This window comes from Equus quagga, chromosome 5, assembly GCF_021613505.1.
Source record: "Equus quagga isolate Etosha38 chromosome 5, UCLA_HA_Equagga_1.0, whole genome shotgun sequence".
Lineage (NCBI taxonomy): Eukaryota > Metazoa > Chordata > Mammalia > Perissodactyla > Equidae > Equus > Equus quagga.
Window position 1 is genome coordinate 60,663,351 of NC_060271.1, and position 22,975 is coordinate 60,686,325.

Below are 22,975 nucleotides of genomic sequence, written 5' to 3' on the forward strand. Positions count from 1 at the left end.
TTAGGGGGTTACTGAACTTTAAAATACCTACGTTTAATATACTCAAATATGTAAAAGATAAGGTAGGCAATTTTGAAAGAGAACTGGAAATAATTTTTTAATAATTTCTATTTCTTTTTTTATCCCATCAATTTCATTCTTAAAATGCAGGGCACTCTATTTCCCTTGCACAGGGTAGCTGATCAGAAACGAGCAAAAAAACCTCTGAGGAAAGCCAAAAAGAGGCAGTTGTGCTACATGCAAGGATGCTCATTTGAGAGTGTGCTTGTAATAGTGACAATACACTGTGTGTGCACCATCCCAATTTCTAGTAGCAAATTTGTTTCTGGTTTGTAAGAAGCATTTAAACAGAGACTCTCAAAACTCCGCAGACTACAATCTTTTTTTTTTTTTAGTCCTTTTTTGTTTTTTAAAGATTTGCACCTGAGCTAATATCTGTTGCCAATCTTCTTCTTTTTTTCTTTTTCCTACTTCTCCCCAAAGCCCCCCAATACATAGTTGTATATTCCAGTTATAGGTCCTTCTGGTTGTGCTACGTGGGATGCCGCCTCAGCATGACCTGATAAGCGGTGCCATGTCCGCACCCAGGATCCGAACTGGCAAAACCCTGGGCTGCCAAAGCAGAGCACGTGAACTTAACCATTCGGCCCTGGGGCTAGTCCCCAGACTACAGTCGTAAAGCGCCTTTTAACAGGGACCCATCGCCCTTTTCCCTTGTACCTGCCCAGACCCAGCTCTGCCCCGGCCCAGAACAGTCATGGCAAAAAACAGCAGCATTTGTTCAGTGCCAGGCCTCTGCCAAGGGCTTTCCATGCATTATCACGCTTTTCACAGCCCTATGAGGGGGCTCTGACTATTCTCCCCATTTTATAAATGGAGAAACTGAGGTCGTGGGGACCCACATAGCACATTCAAGGTGCCCTGGCTAACAAGCGTTACAGCCAGGATGTGAACAGAGGTCTGCTTGCTCCCAGAGTGGGCCCTCTCCCCACTTGCTGATTGCTGGGGTAATCCCTAGATGCCTGTGGGCAAAGGAGGCCTTGGAATCTCCTCTCCACAAACTCTCATTAAACACCAACTGCATACAGGGCCCTAACCTGGGAAACCTGGAGTCAAGGACCCAAGGCCAAGGCTCAGGAAAGTGAGCACACTTTAGTGGACTGGAGGTCCTGTCCAACTCCTCTTTTCTCTCCTCCTCCTCTTTCCTGTTTCTGGAACTCAGGGTCCAACATGCAGAGCAGGCACAGGGATGGACTAGGGATGTCCCTACGCCACATGCATAGGACAGAGGGAGTAAAGGCCACAGTGCAAAATCCTATTGTGGCTACTAGCTCCCTCCTGGGAAAGCTGGGTGGGGGCTGTGGAAGATGTCACCTTCTGGGGAGCCGAGGGGGAGCCCCTGCTCTGTCCCAGGTCTCAGGTCCCTTCCTAGGGAGTCAGTGCTCAGAGAGGAGCTGAGGGACAGCAGCACTATTTCCAACCCAGGGTGCAAGCAGGGGCTCAGCCTCGTGACAGGCATCTCTCACACCCTGGGGGGCCAGAAATCCAGGCCGGGGTCTGTGGAGGGCTCGGGGGCCATGAGGCTGAGCCCACAAGCGGCCCAGGCCGGGGCTGTGCTGGCCCCTGGCCTACGTGGTGGCTTTACTGATTAGTTTGGTTGGGCAGGGGTCCCTGAGGGCCAGCAAGGTGGTGGGATAAGGTCAAGAGGGAACAAAGGGGAGAAGGGCTTCCCTGGGGAGAGGACGTAAGGGCTGGGGAGGGGACAGAATGAAGCTGGGGCAAGTGGGCAGGGTAGATGAGGAAAGGGGCCAGGAGCCTGCAGAGCAGCGGGGGGAGGCGTGGGCAAGGGGAGGGGCATGGTGACAGAGTGGGCTGGGACAGGGCGTCTGTCCCACGCAAGAGGCTGAGGACAGGCTCTTCCTGGTGCTGATATAGTGCAGCAAGGAGGATAAGGGATAGACATCTGGAAGAACCTGTTGGCTCTGTAGTTCAACAGAAGTTAAATGCATTTTTGAGGAAGAGTGAAGGGGTCTTGAGCAGAATGGAGGTAGACAGGTAAGATGGGGTCAGACAACTGGAGTGGGGGGCAATCCAGGCCTGCATGTGACCTGGGCTCTGGGGGCAAGAGCGACAGGAGTTCTCTGGTCCAGGCCAAGTCAAGGGGGCAGGCAGCAACCTGGGCATCACTTTGTACTGCAAACGTCCCTGTCACGGATTAAGAACCAAACAGGTGAGGGGGAAGGAGGGGAGAGCAGGCCTCAGGCTGTCAGCCCCCTGCTGGACGGGACCAGTGCCCAGACCCCAAGTCCCAGAACCTTCCTGCCCTCCTGGGCCCTGGAGACCCCAGATCCCAACCCCTCCCCATTCCTCCCCACCCCCGCCCCTGGCACCAACAAATCAAAGGGGTGGGGAAACTCACCCACTGGGGTCCTACAGCTTCAGGGAGGTGACCCGGGGGATGTGGAAGAGCTGAGTCTCCTCAGAGCTGGTAGAGCTGTGGCATCGCAGAAAGAGAGTGAGTGAGTCCCCAGGCACAGAGCCTCAGCCCCGACGTAGGGACCAAACCCAGAGCCTGGATTTTCCTGCCTCAGAATCTCTCCAGTATAGAAACTGTCCAGGAAGCTAAGCTGGGTGGATGAGTTGCAGCAAGAAGGATATGGGGCAGACACACAGAGCTGGTCCTGGAGCTCCTCATAGTGTGTGACTCCTCAGGGCTGGGCCCGAGCCTCCCCTGAGGTCTCAGGAGGGGTGTGGCAGGGGGCCAGGCCCGGAAGCTGGAAGGTCTCCTTCCTGGGCCCCTGCTGCCCCCCACGGTTCTGGCAGCCTCCTCACTTGAGGCGTTTCCGGATGGGACGGAAGTATTTGGAGGTCTTGACAGCAAAGATGATGCTGGGGATCAGGAAGAAGGTGCACCATGCCAGGCAGAACCAGAAGGCGTTCTGGAAAAGAGGATGTGAGGTCAACTCACCGTGGCTGGGCAACGACTCCTTTCCAGCCCACTCTGCACCCTTAGTCCCCTCACTGACTCAGTGAGGGGCATGGGGAAGCATTCTCAGAGCTGAGGGGAAGGGCTGAGGGCAGGCCTGGGGGCAGGCTCTGCTCACGCTGCCCCTCCCATGGGGGCCTCAGTGTCCATGAGCCCTGATGAACTGTGGGCACTCACCCAGGGGTCAGCCATCATGTCACACAGGACCACACGCCCATTGTCCAGGGCTCCAGAAAGGGGCTGGCAGGTGGCGATGCGCTGAGTCACCTGTGGTGTCAACATGAGGCAGGTACATGCAGGGACACACAGACCCACAGTGTCTGGTGACCAAGTCAAGGCAGCATCCTGGACATCACCCATCACAACCCATATTCAGTGAGAGAGGTCGACAGGGACGCAGTTGGAGCCACTGCACAGTTATACACAGACACATGGATGCAGGAGTAGAGAGAGATGAGGACACACTGACCTGGGCTCTTTGCTCAGCTCCTGCCCTTTCCATCCCATTCTCCAGCCTGTATTAAGCCCTACTGTGTGCCAAGCACTGTGCTTTAAGTCACACTCCCACTGGAGAGGTAACACACGTGTGTGAGTGCACACACATATGCACTGCACTCATGTGTGCACACACATGCGTATGCTCACATAGTTGTGCACATGCACACGCAGACACACTCAAGGTTACCAAGATGCCTGCTGGCCTAGTGTGGGTGCTAGATAGCTTGCTGGGGTCAGCAAAGGCCAGCAGAAGGAGGTGGACTCTGATGACTGGGTTGGCCTCAGACAAGCTGGGTGAGGGGGCTGGCATGAGGAAGGGCTTTGGGGCAAGGTGTAGACAGCATGTTCTAGAAGGCTGTGGCCAGCCTGGCTCACACTAAGGCCTCAGAGAAGGGCTGTGGCAGAGGTCGGGCACGAGCAGGGGCACAGATGCCAGGTTCGGGAGTTGGGGTTCAATCCTGAAGGCCCAGGGCACTCCCAAGGGGGTCAAGCGGGCAGAGGAGGGGAGAGGAGAGAATAGCTGGTACCGCTGGGAGCTTGCTTGAGGCCAGGAGGGGTGTGAGCCCTGACTCACCTCCTCTCTCACCCAGGCCACGTACTGGGAGAAGTAGCCCATCTCCCGGGTCAGGAAACACTCACTTTCCTGCAGGAAAGAGAGGAGCCCTGGGCTGGCAGGAGTCCCAGGAACCAGCACCCTCTACCCCCAATGCCTGGCACCATCAGGACAGGCCGAGCTGGCTTTCCTGGATGAGGAGACAGGGCTGGAGAAGCCTGGGGTGGGAGCCCCATGTGCCTTACCCCTGCAGCCCACCTCCGGCTCTGAGGCAGCCCCCAGCCCCGTCCCATCCCCCGACTCACATTCTTCAGGATATGGGTGGCCCAGGTAGGCAGCTCTCCTCTTAGGTTAGTGACCTTGTCTAGGACATCGGAGGTCTCCAGCTGTGGGAAAGGGGAGGGACTTAACTCAGTGCCCTGCTCAGTCAGGAAGCAGCCACTCATTCACTCCTCCATTCCTTCATTCATCATAGAACATACAACATACTCACCTTGGGGCGGGGTGGGGGGTGTGAGACCCTAAGGACACAGAGGCTGGAGATGGTGGTCCTCAAGGATCCGCTCCTCCACCCCTACTCCTTCCCATCCCCACCCTCAACATCCAGTGGGGCCTGGCAGACCAGGCGAGGCCCCAAGCCAGCTGGGCCCACACCTCCTTCCTCCCTCTGCTGCCCTCCTGCTCCACCCCATCCTCCCCATCCCCAGGAGCCACCTGGAGATTTGCGGCAAAGGATGCCAGGGCCCTGACACTGAGGTTGAGTTTGGCCTGTGGAGAAGAGATCAGGGCTGGTTAGGGGAAGGGATGGATAGGGAGGGAGTGGTTCCCAGCGCCTCCCTCCTCTTTCATTCCCCCACCCTGCCTCCCCTCTCTCCCAGGCCCCAGGGTCCCTAGGCCTCCAAACTTACCGTGAGGCTCTGCTGGGGGAGGACCTTCTCCTGATAGAGGTTTCTGAGCCCTTGGGCCTCCTCCCGCAGCTGCTGCCCCAGCACAGCACTGCCCTGAGGGGAGACAGAAATCAGAATGGCACCCTGCCCAGGACAGGACAGCCTCTGCCAGCATATCCTTTACTGAGCTGTTCAACCAGACAAACCAAGGGGAGGAGGAGAGCGCTGGGCTCAGAGGCAGAGAACCGAGGCCTCCATAGGCTCCTCGGCCTGACCTGGGTTTGGGGGCCTAAGACCAAGTTCTACGTCCATTCCCAGCTTGCTCGGTGCCCCAAAGTGAGCCCCACAACCAGTCTGAGTCGCAACGGCATCTGCTGAACTTGAGAATGCTCCTTGGTCTACCCATCATGCAAGGTTGGTGTGGGTCTATGAGAGATCTCGAAGAGAGCTTCTTAAACTTTAAATATTTATAAATACAAACTGCTATTTTTTCCAGCGGAGTTTAAACTCCTAGAGGGCAGCTGTCATAATATCTGATCCATCGTATTGTCCTCACGCCTGTCCCTGCAGATTCCACGAGCAGTGTGCACTTACAAATGCTTGCCTGACTATATGATGTCAGATCAGTTACTTCATCTGATTTAGGTTGAGGAAAATCCACTCTATGGGTGAAGAAATTGAGGTTCAGAGATGTTGAATGACTTGCCCAAGGCCACACAGCCAATTGGTGGCAGAGCTTGAGTCAGAACTGACACTGCAACAACCTTAAGCTCAGCCAGGGGGGTCCAGAGCCTCAGCCCTCAATCCCCTGCCTTTGCCCTCACCCCCTCCCCAATCCAAGCACTCCTATCCTCTCCCATGTCCCAGGTCTCTCGCTGACTCCTGCCTGCCCACTGGGGTCTGTTCCCTTCTCACTTGGGTCTGGGCCAGTCCTTGCAGCTCCTGGGCCAGCTTCTCTATGTCAGTGTTCACCACGGGCTTCTGGATCTGGAGACAGACAGGAGAGGCCAAGAGGGGATGGATTCCACCTCCTCCAGCCCCCAATTCCCAGTCTTTTCAAAAGAACCCCACGCCAGCTAAGTCTATGGTGACACATCAGTCACGGTGGGTTTGACCTGAACCTGTGAAATATATCAGACGTTTCCCATTGGGACAGAAGGAAAAAAAAACAAAACTGAGGCATCCTCTCGTGTAACCTAGCAAACAGGGGGCTTCCCACCAACATTCTCCACAGCAGTGGGTTCAGAACCAAGGACAGCAACACACGCTGCTGGGTGGGGGCGGATTCATTCCCGCCCAGCCCAGGTAGCAGCACCAGGACCCGCCTGCTGCACGTGACCTGGGGATACCCCCAACAGGAAGAGGCCCCAGGGACATGTGGAGGAGTTGAGGGAAGGTGGAGGGCCAGGACAAGGCGAGACACCCCCCTCAACCAGCTCAGTTGCAGGCTCCTCTGTTCAGCCACTGTCTGGCCTGACGTGCCCACTGCTGACCTGAACGAGGAAGCCAGGGTAGCGGATGTTCTCGAGCCCACTGCTCTGCAGGGCCTTCAGGTCCCGGCGGGCAGCTGGGCTCAGCAAGTCCAGATTCTTCACTTCCAGTTTGAGGCTCCGTAACTCCTGCTGTAGCTTGGCGGTGTACTGAGAGGGAGGAGACAGGGCAGGAGGCATGCCCAGTCACTGAGCCAGAGCCCCAGAGCTGCTATCATAGGGGAGTGGTCACCAGGCTCTTAGGGTCCTCCTTCTGGATACCTAGGGCCACCCCAAGACACGCCCAGCAGGCCTCTGCTTCCCACCCCACCCCCACTCCAACCCACCCCACTAAGACCCAGCTCTCCTTCAGCACTTATTTGGCTAATGGATAGTAACACAGAGCTTCCCCGGCCACTCAACAGAAAATAGCTTCCCCAGCCCACCTTTATCACATCAGCTTGTGTTAAGGTCTTCATAGCACCTGTCACTCTAACATTATTTATTTGTGTACTTGTTTACTGCCACCAGCTCCAAGAGAGAGGCACCTTGTCTGCCCAATCCATACCCAGTATTCAGTGTCTAGAGCAGAGGCTCACACGTGTTGGGCGCAGTACAAGTTTGTTGAGTGTGTGAAAATGAATGAATGCATGGACACAAGCAGATTTCCAAGACAGACTGCAGTTTAAAAGGGCCTCTCTGTATTTTCCAACCATTGCTGCAAGAGATTTAAAGGGCATGAAATTCAGCCACAGTGTTTAACAGAGGAGAAACTGAGGCCAGAGAGGAGCGTTCACTTGCCCGAGGCTTCGCAGCAAGTTAGAGAATGGAGCCCAGCTCTGCTCACCTCTCCCTATCCCAACATGCAGCCTTCCCCACAGGGAGAAAAGGCCTAATCCTCTCAGAGATGGGGGTCTTAGGCCAGCGTTTCAGGCATCAGTGACTAACAGGTACAGGAGATGTCTGTAGGCGGGCAGAGCCCTCCTGGCACCCTGGAAAGCACAACTTGTCTCATTCATCTCTGCATCACAAGCTTGTTATCATCGCCTTTCAGGACACGTACTCTTAAGGTCACATTTGTATGTTGCAAGATGGCCCCCAAGGAATGCTCACTCCCTCTGAAGCCCTATCTGTCCAGACTCTTCTGTGAACCGGACCCCTCCCCTCCCAGGACCAGGCCTGAGACCCCTCCCTCTGAGAGCCACGACTTCCAGCCAGCACAGCATGGGACCTCTGCCCAGGCTCCCTGATGCAGCCCTCCCTGGCCAGCCCCCATCCATGGGGCAGCGTCTGTGGCCAAGCACCGGGATATTGTCTGCTCCTGGACCTCTCATCTGGTTAGAGATGCTGATGGAGGAGGCAGCTAAGGCATTACGCAAACTGCCCCAGGTTATACAGTTTAAGGTGTGGAGTTGGGACTGAACTCTGGGCCACCTGATGAAGCTACCCCATGGGCTGAGAATGGGCAGTGGATTCAAGAGGCATGGGAAGGGTCTCTGGAGAGGATGCAGAAGCAGGAGTCAGTATGCTAAGGGTGGGGGGATGGGAGGAGAAGCAGGCGGGAGAAATGTGGGTTTTCCTAGGATATGCTTGAGAAAGGCTCCCCAGGGACCCTGGGAGTCAAGGCAGCTTTCCTCCCACCTCACTTAGGCGTGCAGAGAAGAAAGGAGGGAATCTTTCACAGCTTCTGTACACCCTTAGGTGAACCACATTCTCAAAGTACATCCCCTCTCGTGAAGTGGCTCTTCCTTCTCTTTGTCCTAGAACTGGCTTCTGCCAGCATGGATAAGTTTCTCCAGTTTTACACACCAAGTTCCAGCGAAGTCCAGTGGGTAAGGGAACAGGCTGGGTGGTTCGAATCCTGCCCCCACCTACTGGGTGTGACAACTCAGCAAGGGGCCTGTGGGGAGGCCTCGTCTAGTGACACCTGACTCCATCCCCATCATTTTCACTGTCACATCCCCAACCCCAACCACCCTACTCTGACTGCAGCATTCCAACCAATGCCTGTCCTCAGTCATGACACACACACCATCCTTTCCTGCTACAACCTCAGCTGTGTTCAGTTTTCCCGGAGCACAGTGCTCAGAGCTGGTGGTAGCCTCCAGGCATGCTCCCTTCCACCCACACACCTTACAAAACCCCCTGGGCTCCAGCCAGGGGCGGGCCCTGAGTTTGCACCTGGGAACTCTGCCCCCGAGGCACCTATCACTCTTGCAGACTTCTCTTGCAGGGTTCAAGGAGCTAGTCCCACCAGAGAGGCAAGATCAGAGGAGGAGGGAGCTGCAGGAGGGGTCCGCACAGCCTTCCGAAGATTCCCTTACCTGGCTGATATCCAGGTGCTTCTCCAGGTCGTAGGAGTCATTGAGCCGCAGCACCTTCCAGAGAGCAGCCCCTTCCCTGCACTGCCTGGGGAGGAGCAGCGGGCATGGAAGACGAGAGAAAGGAAAGGGAAGCGGGGGCTGACGCCACCCTAACAGGACGGCCACCTTGGCTCCTTCTCACACCCTGTCCCCCGCCCAGGGTTCCCACTCACTGATAGGCCAGGAGGATGCTGATGTCCTTCTTCAGGCCAAGAAGGTGGGACAAGTTCATGGACGAGGGCAAGTTCCCTGGGGTGTCTGCAAACTGGAGATGGGGCAGGGAGAAAGGCCTGGAGCGGGGTGGGGGCAAGGCCATCCCAGCTCCCGAGGGCCTAGTCCCATGCTGCCCTGGCGCAGCAGCGACCACACCCTGTGACTCTACCCAACCCTGCCTTTAACTCAAGCCACCCTGGGCCCTGGACTCCTAAATCTCCAGGAGGGGTGGCCAGCCTGGTGTTCAGCAGAGAATCTGGGCCAACATCTCGGCTCACTGCTCGAAGCACCAGGGAACCAGGATTCTCAGTTCATAGACTCAGTGTTCAGAGAACAGAAGGGCTCAGGCCTGGGGGATCCCTGGGGGTCCCTGCCTTGGGGCCTGAGCACTGTCCCAGGGACTCACGGGCTCTCTCTCTCTCCTTATCCATCAATGGTTTTCTGTCTTTCCTTTGCTGTCTCCCTCTTGCCCTCTCTGGCTCCCACCTCCTTCTGCCCTCCTGCTCTGCCTATGCGTCCCTCCACCTGCCTAGGGGCCCTGGAGCAGGGCAGGCTCACCTCATAGAGCTCCCCACTCTCCCAGCTCCGGCACACCAGCGTCTGCACGTTGCCACCCACCAGGAAGGTGGCAAAGACGAGGAGGATGAGGGGTGCAGCGAAGAGGAAGCTGAAGCCCACACCCCTGGGGAAGCCAGAGGGACGGGGCTGAGGCAGGAGAGAGGAGGCTGGCTGCCCTGGACCACACCCTCTGCCCCCACTCACATCCCAGCGCCAGCATGGTCAGCGAGCTGGCCCCAGGGCAGAGGAACCCAGGGACTCGGCCTCCTGGGCAGAAGGGAGAACTCAGAACTGTGTCCCCACTTCATCCTCCCCCATCCCTACCCTATCACTGGTGCCCTGGCAGCCTAAGGGAGACGGGAGCCATTTTGTTTGAAGAGACAGGTCTGCCTGCCTCTGGGCCTGTGGTATGTGGAGGTGACCAGCTCCAGAGCTCAGCCCTCAACAGGACTACTCAGCATGGCCAGACGTGACCCACCAGAGCAGGGGCAACAACCTAGAGGGCCTGAGTAGGACCAGTGCCGCTGACCTGTAGGGCTTCTTTGTGAGAGACGCACAGCCCCCTGCCAGGGTTTGAGGCTTGGAGAGTGAAACATGGGCTGGATTTCAGCCCCCATTTTCCCCTTTGGCCAGGCACTTTTATGCAGTGACCAGCCTGCACAAGTGAATGTGGCAGCCCTAACCTTAGAGATCATTTAGTCCAGGGACGTAAAACAGATTCTACCTCTGGTGCCACCTCCTATTGGTGGTGCTGCCTGGATGCTGGGTTAAGAAGGATTCTGAGGCTGTGTCTGGGCTCGGTGGGAATGAGTGCCCACTGATTACTATAGTTGCCACTGGTGTGGGAGGAGGAAGAGCTTCTTATCTGCTATTCCTGCTTCATTCCAACCCTTTTATACAGATGAGGACACTGAGACGCAGATGGGCTAGCAGTGTGCCCAGTGCCACCCGCAAGTTGGTGCCAGAGTGAGAAGCAGAGCTCAGTCTCTCGATTCCCAGGACCCCCTCCTGTAGCCACACTAGGAGCTGTCCACGGGCGTGAGGCGAACATGGCCAGCCCAGTGGGGAGAGCCCTCCCCAGCCCTCCTCTCCTCAGCCCTTCTTACGCCATGAGGAAGCGGGCTCCAGCCTCGCCCTTGGCTTCTGAGTGGCTGGGGTCCTCCCTGGCAGACAGCCCCCAGATGCCCAGGTTGAGGCCCAGCAGGTTACAGACCACCACAAGTAGGACCACGGAGCACAGCACACAGCCCATAATCCACCTGCCACAGAGAAGGTACGGGTGTCACCAAGAACGGGCAGCTGGGTACCAGGATGGGCTAGTGTAGGACCTGGTGGCTGAGTGAGGCCACTAACCCCAAGGTTAAGGCTTTAGAAGTGAGATGTGGACACTTCCTGAGGACCCTCTGCTCCAATGGGGTTCCCAAGCTCAGATCCCAAGGGCACACAGCCGAAGTGGGGACATGGAGGCCCACGGAGTGAGGGGTCTTGGCTTAAAGGGAGGCAGAGGCTTAGCATAAGGAGGAGTTGATGAGAGCTGGAAATTGGGCCCAGGGTGGCTGAGAGGCTGGGCTGCCCACCCCCACCGCCAAGGGTTCCCGGGCACCTGTATTTCTCATATCTCTGCACTTCCTTCAGGTAGGGGCGGCTGCTCTCTTCCACCTCCTCCAGTGCCCGGCTCCAGCGAGAGGCTGCCTCCCAGGCCGGGAATGCTTCAGCCAGTGTCCTCAGCCCTCCAGGCTCCTGGGTCATGGCCTTCTTCAGCTCTGCCCAAAGCAGCAGGGACTTATGGGGTTGGGAAGGCACCCGGGGGCCCGGGGAGGAGACAGATGTGCAGGAAAAACATCTGGGACCCACAGAGAGGGGGTGCTCTCTGTCCAGGCCCAGCCAAGAGGACAGCCTTCCCTCTCCCCCACCCCACACCACCGCCCCTCTCCTCTCTCAACAAGCCTCTTTGGTAGGGGTGCGGTGGGGGTGGCACGCTGGACAGCCAGCCTGGCCCCTGCGCAGGGCCTCACCTCTGACCATGTCGGCCGTCTGCAGGGCAGCCAAGAGCGGGAGGGAGTTGAAGGTGCTGTTCTCCTGCCAGAACCAAAGGTGGCTGTGCCTCCCACTCTCTGCCTGGGTGTCCCAGCTTGGGGGACCCCGACATCAGTAGGCCCAGAGGGAGGACACCCCCCTTGGTTCTCCCAGCTCAAGAAATCAGGAAACAGGCTTCCTTTTGCTCTCTTAGTCCATGCCTTATTTTCCCCTCCCTTGGCCCGGCCTGACTCAACTCCCCAAAACATTGCTCCTCAAAGACGCCTCCTTTCTCTCCCACCCCTCTCGCCTAGACTATTGCAGTAGACTCACAGCCATCCTCTCATCTCTCTCATCCATCCCGCACATCCTGCCAGGTGTATTTCCCTAAAGTCCAGCTCCAGCCTACTCTTCCAGCCTCAGCTCCCACTTTCTCCCTCCTAGAACCTTCCGCTCCAGCCACCCTGCACAGCTGACTCACCATTTCCCCAACGCCGGCATTTTCCAGGCCCTGGGTCACAGCTGTTGACTCACGCTGCGCCCTCCCCCACAGCCCGTCTCCACCCAAGATAGCCTGCCTGTCCTCTGGGGCTCAGCTTGTGTGCCTGCTACCTAGCCACCCAGCCCCCGCCTTGAGGGTCCTAGCTCTTCCTTCTGAGTTCTAGGCCTGCCTCCCCCACCAGACCATGTGTACTCGAGAATGGGCATCATGAGCCTCCAGCCCAGGGCGCCATGTGGTAGGTGAGGCCTTAATTTGAACCAAGTCTTAGGTTACCACCCCAAAAGGGGGAAACTGAGGCCCCTCACTGAGTTCCCAGGTAGGGGAAAGGTCAGGCAGACCAGGCAGGCACTCACCTCCTGGACCATGCTGGAGAAGTTGGCCTCTGGGACACCCTTCAGCTGATGCAGGACATCGTCCATGGCGGGCATCTGAAAAGGAGGAGGGATATGACAAAGCCCATGGAGAGGCCTGAGAGGGGTCCCTGGGGGAGGGTGGGGAGCAGAGACCTCTGAACCCTCAGTGACCTTGTGTGCAAAATGGGGATCACCAGAGACCCTTCTGCCCGGAGTGGCAGCGAGAACTCAAGGGACTAATATACGGAAGCTCACGCACAGTGCCTGCCTAGGAAATGGCTTGGCCACGGCCAGGACGACCCTCATCAAGCTGGGTGTGTGGAGACAAGGGAGGAGCAGCCAGAGGAAAGGATCAGGAGTCCATCTCAGGAAACACCAGAACACAGGCCGCCCGGGATCCCTGGGGCAGCAGGCAGCGGGGGGATGCTTCTCTCCGAGAGGCCTCCATCCTGGGGCCGCACCTGGCTAAAGTTGGCTCCCAGCTCCAGGGCGCGGGCCTGGCTCAGGGCCTCTGCACAGCCCTGGCAGCTGGGTTCCTGCAGCAGGGCGAGGAGGTGCTCCCGGCGCTCCCGGACAGCCGGCTCCAGGTCCTGCTGTCCCTCCAGCAGCTCCACCGAGGTGGCGTTCAGGGCTCGGAGGTGGTCCACGGAGACCTGCAGGGCTGAGACCCACATCCAGACTGAGAAGTCTCCACTGCTCCTGGCATCCTCAGAGACCTTGCAAGAGGCAGAACATCTTCCCTTCCCCCAAGCAAAGGGACCTGCGGTCATCAATCTCTGTACAATGGAACTGCCCCAGGGCCCGTTAAACCAGGAAGTGGACAGGGATGCCAGAGGGGATCCTGGGATAAAGCCATGAGAAAGTCATGGGTGGGGCTTGCTGAGGTGGCATAAGAAAACTAGCGCTGAATGAGAGCGGGGCCTGCCCCCAGGAGGGCACCTGCTGGGCCCCACCCCCACCCAGGAGCTGGTCCCACTCACCCTGGCCCAGGCTGTGCACTGAGGCTAGTGCCTGGTACACGGTGCTCCTGAGCTGGGTGTGGATCACGCTCCCGATGCTCATGCCTACACCTGGAGAGCAAGGCTGTTTGCAGGGCTGGCCCCCAGGAGCCTAGGGGCCCTCCCCGCCCGTCTATCCAGCCTCCCCAGACCCTGGCACTGGGTTCCGCAGGGTGGGCACTGGCTTCTTGGTCCTGCAGCAGAGTGTCTGCTGTGCTGCCCTGCTGGGCCCGAGCCCCACCTCTGTGAGGGTGATCCCAGGTGGAGCCTTGGATGAGGGGATGAGAGGGCCCCCCAAGGAAGGCCGGAGCAGGGGGACCCTGGGGCTGGCCAGCCTGCTGGCCAGCTGTAACCCTCACCATCCAGCTCCTTCAAGACTCGCTCCTGGGGAAGAGAGAACTGCTGTGCCACGGCCTGCAGCTCCTAGGCAAACACAGGGCCATGAGGCTGCTCCTCCCCTGTCACCCGACAGCTCCCGCTCTGGTCCCTTTCCCCATCCTGGTGTACAGCTGGGTGTCCACCCTGAGGACACTGCGGGTGCATTTATGTATCACAGCGACTCTCCAGCAGGTGGCAGTCAGGTGCATGTCGGAAGGGGCACCCTTTCCAATTTGCAGGCTATGGGCTAATTTGCAGGACCCACTTTGCTCTGTCCCTCCTGGGTCTGGTGCTCAGGGGGCCGTGTGGGGATAAGGCGTTACTCGGTGCTCACCTGGGGGACATGAGAGAACAGCCCCCGGAGGCTGAGCAGAGTCTCAGGCACAGCCGCAGCACTGGGGCCCACGTGCTCATGCACACGCTGGTTGGTGACAAAGGCAGAGACCACACCAATCCTGCGGGGACAGGGAGGAGGAAGGGGCTTGCTGGGTGCCCGTGGGAGCCTCGGCCTCGGCCCACACCTCCCGCCTGGCCTGGGCGCCCCTCACAGCAGCACGAGGGTGGTCAGCAGCAGGAAGGCCATGAGGGTGCCTCGCTCACAGGCCATCGCCTTGTGCTCCGTCTTCACGCGGCCTCCACAGCGCCGCCGGCGGCGGCAGCAACAGAAACAGAGGCCGGCGGTAGGCAGCACCAGGAGGTAGAGGCCGGCGATCACAGCGCACACCAGGTAGCCTGCCTGGTACCGCACCACCTGGGCAGGGAGCACGGCCTGAGCGCTGTACTGACCTCCCCATCCCTGCTCGCCCCCACCCGACTTCAGGGGGAAACCGGAAGGGGCGGGAACGCACGCGGGGGAACGCACGCGCGGCACGGGCACGCAACTGGTTGAACCCATACGAGGTGCAGGGTATCCTTATTGTTATTTACCGTCTTACAAATGAGGAGACTGAAGTTCAAGGAGGTTGGGGCTGACTGCAAACCCACACCCAGTTAACGGCAGAGCTGGGGATTGAACCCTGGTCTGCCGACTACAGCGCTCATGCAAGAGGGGAAGGGATGCCCGAGACCCCACCCTGGGGGACACGCTGCAAGGTGGGCTGAGATGAGCTGAGCTGAGCAAGGCCTTTCTACTTCTGCCCCTCATGCTCACCCAACTGCCTCGCCTGCACCTCCCCCAGGGCTCACCTCATCCACCTTCACGGAAGCTGGCTCATTCAGCAGGGTCTTTACCAGCCCTATGGGAAAGAGCCACGCTGGAGGTTTGGGGGCAGCGACTGCCCTGCCCCGGTGCTCACCCCCACTGCCAGGCAAAGGTGGGCTTTGCAGAGGGCCCCCCCCCCCCACCTGGGCACCTCCGGGAAGGCAGTGTCTGGGTGCTACTAGGAAAGGGGGTGGCTGAGGAGAGGCCTGGCCAGCCCTTCCTCCTGGGTCCTACAGGTAGGCCCTGCAGCAGGGAAATCACTGGCCTGGTAAAAAGCAGAGAAGGGGCCTGGCCTAGCACCCTTCCCCTCAAGAGACAGGAGACAGGCTGGGAGGGGTCGCGCAGCCCCTCCTGGTTCTTCCAACCCTTGGCACCACTGGACCCAGAGAAAATCTTAATCAGGTCTTTGGGAACTTCTAACGTAATTTCCTCTACTTTAAGACCAGAAACTGAGGTTCAGAAAGGAAAAGGGGCTTGCCCAAGGTCACACAGGAAGGTCCTGGAGTGACTCCAGGTGATACCCCTGGGTCCCCGGGGCTTCTGGGAAGGAAGATGGGAGTGGGAAATGATGGAGACCCTGCCTTCCAAGTGCCTGCTAACAGGGCAGGCACACCCCATGGTGGAGCGGGGCAGGGGTGTTGGCTGGGGACGCAACAACTCCCAAAGATTGCCCGGGGGAGGAGGCGCACTCACCAGCGGGGAAGGGGTTCAGCTGCACCACGGAGAGGAAGCTGCGCACGGTGCCATAGAGGGGGTCCAGGGGACCCGGCGCGCGGACGCGAGGGGCCAGCCACGGCGCCCTGGCCGCCGGGGCGAATGCCAGGCGGTCCACCGGGCCGAGGGACCCGCAGTCCGCGGCCCCCGACCCCGGCAGTCTCAGGGCCAGCCCCAGGCCCAGCAGGGGCACCAGGAGGCCTGGCGCGCGCATCATGGGGTCGGCCCGGTGGGCTGCAGGGCAGGCAGGAGCCGGACTCAGGCGGCTGAGAGAGCGGGCGGAGCACGGGGCAGGCCGTGCATCCTTCACCAGCCTCGGTCCCACAGCTCTCAAAACCGGCCCGACAGGTTTGGGCTCCCGATCTACCTGGGCGCCGGCCCGCCTGGAGCGCTGGAAGGGCAGGGGCGGAGGCCTGGGGTAGGGGGGCAGGGCCAGGTCCGGACCCGCCCTCATGGCCTGGGGTGGGATCCTGGGTGCCCTCTCCCCTCCCCAGATCCTCCTGGGAGGGCTACCTCTGAGCTGGGGAGGGGAGGCACCTCCATCGTTCTGTATTATCTAGGGTGGCCCAACTTCAAATATTATATTTCGTGCCGAGACCTGGCAGCCCAATCTGGAGGCTGGGAAAACAGCCACCCAGTGAAGCCCTGGCCCAAGGGGTGGCAAGACTGGTACACAGGCCCAGGAACCAGGCTCCTCTCCGGGCTTCTCCTGGGGCCTGGTCTGTCCTCTCCAGTCATGCGCCAGGCCATCTGGAGCAGAGAAGCCGTGAGGCTTTGTCTAGAGTGGCTCTCAGAGGGGCCACTTAGGCTTGGTCCTTTGAGATGGTGAGTCCCAGCAGAGGGGTGCCCTGCGGCCCAGCAGTGCCCCATCCGGTCGTCAGCTGAAAGAACTAATTGAGGATGTACCCGGAGATGTGTCTGCGCAGGTCTCTGTTCCGTGCGTGGCTGCGTGCCGAATACCCAGAGGATAGCTGAGCAGGTTGTAGGGAGATATTGCTAAACGGAGGGAGCGTGTTCCTGGCAGCATTATTCACCATACCAGAAACAGTCCCCCTGCCACCTCCACGAAGGAGTTGGTAAAATGAGCAACTCACGTGACACACTGGGCAGTCATTCCAGAAAATGATGTGGAAATGGCTCTTTTGACCTGAAAGATACAATGTGTTAACAAGTGCGAAAAGCTGATTATGAAACAGTGCACAGGGCTAGGCAGGAAACAGTGATCATCTCTGGGTGGGATCGTGGGCAGTTTTTAATTCTCCTCTGCTCATCTGCACTTTCTGGTTTCTGTGCAATAAACACATGTTACTTGTGTTCAAAGAATAGAGGTTTGTGAGTTTTCATGGCAGCTCCCCCCTCAACGGGAGCCCTGGATGGAGGGGCTGGGTCTGTGGCCCCTGCGACCCCCAAACTCAGCTGTCGTTTGTGGGGTGGGTGAGGGGCACAGGGCTTTTTGGCTGCTATGGGAAGGTCAGCGATAAAGAAGTGACATTTTTTTGAGATGGGGCTGGGCTTTTGGCACAGTCCTTAACACTTCCTGTCACTGCCCCGAAAGTTTTCTCAGAGCCATGGCGCAAGAGTACACGGACATAGAAGGAACAGTCCAGTTAATAACGGGGTGCAGACAGGAAATGGAACCTCATCAAAGGGTGACTCAGAGATGAGGATGAGGGCTGCAGAGAGGAATGGGCTGGGGGTGACCTGGCACCTCAGGTCTGGGGAGGGTCCAGGGCCAGCACTGCCCCTGGAGGCCCAACCCCCGCATGTGGAGGGAGGCCCCTGACCACACTGCCCTGTGACCATCTCCACCTTTCACCCTTCCCGTCTGACTCACCGAGCCCTGCTCCTTTGCTGGGGCCCCCTTGGCCCCCTGGAGGCTGCCATCAGGGAGGCTGGTCTCCCAGGGGTCTGCTCCTCCTCTCTCTCTCCTCCTCACTGTGAGCTGTGAGAAGGAACTACTCCCCTGGGATCTATCACTCTCATCCTAGTCCTGCCACCAGCGGGATGGAAATAGCCCTTTCCCAGCTTCATATAATCCACCTGTGGTGCAATTCATACCTGCCATTTAGGCTTTTTGTAGTTTCTGACTTGGGCGCACAGGTGGCAGGGGAGTTTCTGTCCCAGCTTCCCCGGGGAGGACTAGAAACCCTTGGGACTTTGGGAAATGAGCAGCCCAGGCCCCAGGTCATGCCTCCCACTCTCTCTGTCTTCTCAACTATTGCAATGAAGTCAGTCAGTTGTCACCGCTGTTGTTTTCGTAAGTGTCTATAATAAAAGCACTGTACTTTGAAGGTAAGATTTCCCCCAAGAAAAATAAACAAGGCATACCAATCCTCTCTCTTAGCCTAGGGGCAGGAGGGTTGGTGAAGACACTGAATCTGCCCATTTGACAGGTGGATAAAGTGAGGCATGGGAGAAGGGACTTTCCCGAATCAGTGACCAAGCCAGGAGTCTCCTTCCTGAGCAGGATCCTGATGGAACAATCTATCATCAGAGCGGCCAGTCAGCCCCAGCCTCCTCCCCTCCCCCAGCCCCTCCAGGAGAGCAGTGGGGCTCAAGGGCCAGCCCTGGGTGCTGGGCAGAAGAGGAGATGAAACTGCTGGATAATCAAGTTCTTGGAGGGGCGGACCAAGTGAGTTGTGTGGGGGCTGGGCCGGCGCGGTAGCAGGGAGGCCCCTGCAGCAGCCTCTAAGGGTGTGGGGCTGGCAGGCAGCAGGCCTAGAGGGCCTCTGGAAGTGAGGAAGGGGGTCCCAGGGTGGTCCTGTCCTGCCCTCTCTTTATATTCACAGCTTTCTGGGCACACCTGCATGTCCCTTCCTCCCGCCCCCGTGGGATCCTCTGTCCTCCATAGAAATTCTTTGGTCGACCTGGGATGAGCTGCCCCTGGTTACCTTGGGAACACTTGCTGGGGCCACCTTCCCAGCCCTGACTCACACATCCTCAGAAGTTTGATGGTCCCCAAACCCCACAGCCCTGAGGTTGGGGAAGGGGGAGTGGCGGTGGAGACCTGGGCGTGGGGAACCCTGCCCTTCAGAAAGCAGTCGGGCCGAGGGTAGCAGGTACGGCCCTCCGACTGCCTCATGGGCCACCCCACTGGGAGCAGAGAGGAGGAGATGCCCCACGGTTCTCAAGGACGCAGTGGGGCAGAGGGCCAGTTCCTCTTCCTTTTGGCCTCAGGCATCCGTGCTGGGCCCTGGGAATGGGTTGTAAACCAATCCAAGGGGACAGCTCACTGAAGAAAGAGCACAGCGTTGTCTTAGTCTACACTCCTTGATGGCAAGAATCAAAGACCCACTTAGGCCGGTGAGGGGTTTGAAAAGTGAGAGTTTATTATAGGGCTACAGGGCATTTGAGGAGTCCAAGTGTGGGAGGGGGTGCTGGGCCTCAGGAGGGCTCAGAGCCTGATATAGGAAACCCATCGAGTACCACTGCTCTGTCTCAGATGGTCTCTCTGGGCTGAGGCCTCTCCCCACTGCACATTGGCCAGGATCCTCTGCGGACTGGCCTCTGTGTGTGCAACAGGGTAGGGAGGGCCGTCCTGTCAATCTGGGTCTTCTTGTGTTCCCCAGGTCTACTGTCCCCAGAGCCCACAACGCCGGAGTCCTAGCAGGAAGAAACTGACGGCGCCAATCTGAGGCAGCATCCCCCAGGCCCCCACAGTCCAGCCCTCGGTGATGGCCTCCCATGGTATGAGTGTACCATGGTACCAGCTGTGACTACAGCTGCTGGGCCCACCGTGGTGTGTGGTGGGTATGTGGGGACGGTCTTCTGAGCAGGAGGTAATGTCAGAAGGATGTTGGTCGCACTCATGGGTGCAGAACTCTTGTTCCAAAAAGGCACCAGGCACGTGGGCCACCCACTGTATATCGTTGTGAAAAGCTTCTGGGCAAGAATTCAATAAGAGGGGAAGATGGGGTAACTTTGTGGGAATATTTTGGAGAATTTCTACCACTGCACCCCAAACCACCAAACCGCCCCTGACTTCTTCCATCCCTCACTCCTGCATCCAGCCACTCAACTGTGTCCTTCCAGTGTCAACTCCTGAGTGTTTCTCTGGAATGGACCCTTAAAAATGCAGATAGGACCATGTGACTCTCCAGTGGCTCCTGCACCAACCTCAGGGTAAAAGTGAATACCTTGGTTTGTCTCACCAGGCCCTCGGCCACTGGAGCCCTCTCAGCGCCCCTGGCAATTTCCTGTAGTGCTCTCCTCTCACTGCTACACTCCCCTCCGTCTGATCCTCCTTCTCCACCTCATCCCCCTCTTTCACCCATTTCTGTTCATCCTTTAAGACCTGGCTGGTGGTCATCTTCTCTAGGAGGTGCCCCGGGCCCTTCCCCAGGCTGAGTTGGGGAAACCTTCAGCCTGCTTCCATATTACCTGTTCAAGATTTTGTCTCCTGGGCTGGCCGAGTGGTTAAGTTCACACGCTGCACTTCAGTGACCTGGGTTTGCCAGTTTGGATCCTGGGCGCGGATGTACATACCACTCATCAAGCCATGCTGTGGCGGTGTCCCACACAGAAGAGCTAGAATGACCTACAACTAGGATATACAACTGTGTACTGGGGCTTTGGGAAGAAAGAAAAAAAAGAGGAAGACTGACAACAGATGTTAGCTCAGGGCCAATCTTCCTCATGAAAAAAAAGTCTGTCTCCCCCATGTAAACAGGTTGTATTTTATTCATCCTCACACCCTCGTCAGCCGAGACTACAGAACCCGGCACACAGAGTACTCTCCATAAATGTTTCCCTAGACTTGAAGAAAGCAGATTTCAAAACATTTAAAGGTAGGACATTTTCTCACAGCCAGAAAGTCTGAAAGTGAATGTGATTTGAGAATAGATGGGAGAGTCCCTGAATGGAAATTCTGTGCGTGCCGTGGCGAGTGAAGCTGCGAGGAAGGGCTGGGGTGGGATGGGGCGGGAAAGGGAGGAGGCTCCTTGGTGAGGGACGTGTCCCTGGGAATGTCTTCTTGAGCCTTGCCAAGCTGTCAGGACGGGCGCAGCCCAAAGAGAGGCCACGGGGGTGCTTGTGGGTTTCAGCAAAGTGCTCCTGAGTCTCTGTGACAACCAGTGCAGGCCAGGTGCGACTTTCAGGGTGGCCACCTGGGCACGGCCCAGAAGGCAGCAGGTGTGTCAGGAGCTCGGGAAGGCAGTTTTGTCAGAAGTGGTCAGAGTCTGGCAGGCAGGGCCCAGGCCGACAGAGATGGCTGTGCTCTGGTTTGCTGTGGCAGGGTGAGCTTCTAGAAGATGCGGCCCAGTACTGACTGGATCCTCCAGAAAGACTTACTGTAGGAAGGCTTCAGGTCAGCCGGAGACTTCAGCCTTGCAGCCCGGGTCCCCTGGGTAGGCTCTGCACCTTCTGCGTGACCAGGTGGAGCCCCTCGAGACCAGAAGGTCACCATGTCCTCAAGACTTGTTGGTCTGTGTCAGTTGGGAGGACAGCACCTTCTGGCCTGAGCCAGACCTCCTCACAGCTATCTGGCATCCTCTTCCTTGTTTCCCACAGCCCCCTCAGCTGCCCTTTCTCTCCAAGGTCAGGAGCAAGAGCTTGTCTCAAGGTCAGGGAACAGGCCACATCTGACACTGATGTCAGCTCCCTCCTCACCCTATAGCACTTGTAGTCATTGCCCGTGGGGGAGAAGACAGACGCAAGTCTGGTTTCCAGAATCTTGGGGCAATGTGGGTCCTCACGTTGTCCAGGAGCATCACAAGAGCAGGCTGTGCTCCCGCTAGGACCTGACATAGAAGAAGGGAAACAGCCACACGCTGGAGACGAGCCACTGGCCATATTGCAACATCTCCTCCAGTCCAGTGTCTTCCCATCACAGTAGGCACATGAGAAGATGGTCGATGTTCCCTCTCTGGAGGTGCCTTGCGTCCGTTTCTTCCTCTTGGGGGCTCATGGCAACACCGTTGATCAGACTCTCAGGAGCTCCATCTGACCCCAGAGTCTCCTCTTGGGCATGTCCTGCCCAGATGCCCAGGAGCACCAATGCCGAAAGTCTTAGAGACATCTTATATCGCAGCTAGGAAAAAGTGGCTTCACCCTCTGTCCCCTTGAGATAGCTCTAGGACAGGATGTAGGAGCAGAGCCTCCTCAGGAGTGGAGGCCTGGAAGAGGGGGATTAGGCCTGAAAGATGAGCCCACCTAACCATAACCAGAAGACTGAGACGGGTGATGCCCCAGAGGGTTGAAAAAACCATCCCATGGGAAGTGTCAGTGTGTCACCTGCTCTGCATCAGAACCCGTCTCCTGCTCAACACCCACTACGCAAAGCCAGGAGGAAGGGCGCATGGTCATGATGGCAGAATGAGGGTCAAGAGAAAATCAGTCCACTGGAAGGGTGGGTTCAAACCTGCAGCGTGAAATGGAGCCAGGAAAAATGTAATAGGTAATTCACAAACAGATTCCTAGATTCGTAACGATTTGTGGAAACAAAAAGAGCATACTGGACTAGCTGACCACAATTTAGCATGAGTCAACAATGAGGCCAGATACCTAAGACGCCTTTGTAATGCTAGCCGGCCTGAGAGGTCGAAGGCCTCCCTTGCAGAGGCCCAGTGCTGTTGTCCTGTGCAGCTCAGCCCTGCCCTGGAGCTAGAAGTCCCTGTAGCAACAGCTATGATCAGATGAGGCAGGGCTGGAGCACCGTGCAGTGAGAGGCCACCCGTGCCCAGGACAGGAGCCACCCCCAGGGTCAGGAGGAGCAGGAAGGTAAGGGAAAAGACCCCAATGGCTCCTGGTCTTCCACATTTGGAAGCAGCCAAGAGACCTGTCTGTCTTGTCTCCTCCCACCCCTTCTCACCTGCGTTCTTTGCACTCTACAGACCTGGACACCCAAGCCTGGTTCATAGCCACTGAAGGATGAGGACAGGCACAAGCCAGCCCTCTCGGGGCTCCGCTCCCAGCAGCATTTCCCTTTTCTATGCAGCTGGTGCGTTCCCCTGGCTGAGGATGAGGCTGAAAGTGTCAGGATCCCCCTAGACCATGGGAGAGGACGTAAGAACCACTCTGATACCCAAGAGGTCATAGGTAGGTACTCCCGCACCGCTGCAGCTGGCCCCTCAGACCTGTGTCCGCAGTGGCGTCCCTCCAGGAGGCAGGACACTGCACGCGGGAAGGAAGTGGACAGTTGCTTCTCTGGGCCTCTTTGAAAAGGAAGGTCTTTCCTCTCCAGGTGACCTACAGTGAGAGCTCTGCCCTCACTCCCATTTCACTGGAGAAGGCAACTCCAGAATGAGGGTCCCACTGTGACAGGTGTCACACTGTGCATTTACCCAACA

At 57.9% G+C, this 22,975-nt stretch overlaps 1 protein-coding gene across 3 annotated transcripts; it reads right to left on the bottom strand.

Moving 5' to 3' along the window:
- Positions 1-1,988: 1,988 nt before the first annotated feature.
- Positions 1,989-16,049, bottom strand: PROM2 (prominin 2). 3 transcript variants are annotated; one of them, XM_046661128.1, is made up of 24 exons: positions 15,669-16,048; positions 14,960-15,009; positions 14,323-14,525; positions 14,109-14,229; positions 13,756-13,819; positions 13,379-13,468; positions 12,860-13,059; positions 12,399-12,473; positions 11,543-11,606; positions 11,131-11,290; positions 10,634-10,786; positions 9,528-9,651; positions 8,930-9,021; positions 8,718-8,802; positions 6,418-6,564; positions 5,840-5,911; positions 4,946-5,038; positions 4,752-4,805; positions 4,343-4,423; positions 4,059-4,127; positions 3,164-3,253; positions 2,833-2,939; positions 2,420-2,494; positions 1,989-2,205 (listed from the first exon to the last, which is right to left on the bottom strand). In XM_046661128.1, exons 1-23 carry the CDS (start codon positions 15,904-15,906, stop codon positions 2,431-2,433), a joined length of 2,496 nt encoding a protein of 831 aa, XP_046517084.1. In that variant the 5' UTR covers positions 15,907-16,048; the 3' UTR covers positions 1,989-2,205; positions 2,420-2,430. The 3 variants fall into 3 exon arrangements, with proteins under 3 accessions (XP_046517084.1, XP_046517085.1, XP_046517087.1); XM_046661129.1 differs by lacking the exon at positions 13,379-13,468 and having other exon boundaries at positions 15,669-16,049; XM_046661131.1 differs by lacking the exons at positions 14,960-15,009; positions 15,669-16,048 and having other exon boundaries at positions 14,375-14,510.
- Between the last annotated feature and the right edge of the window lie 6,926 nt (positions 16,050-22,975).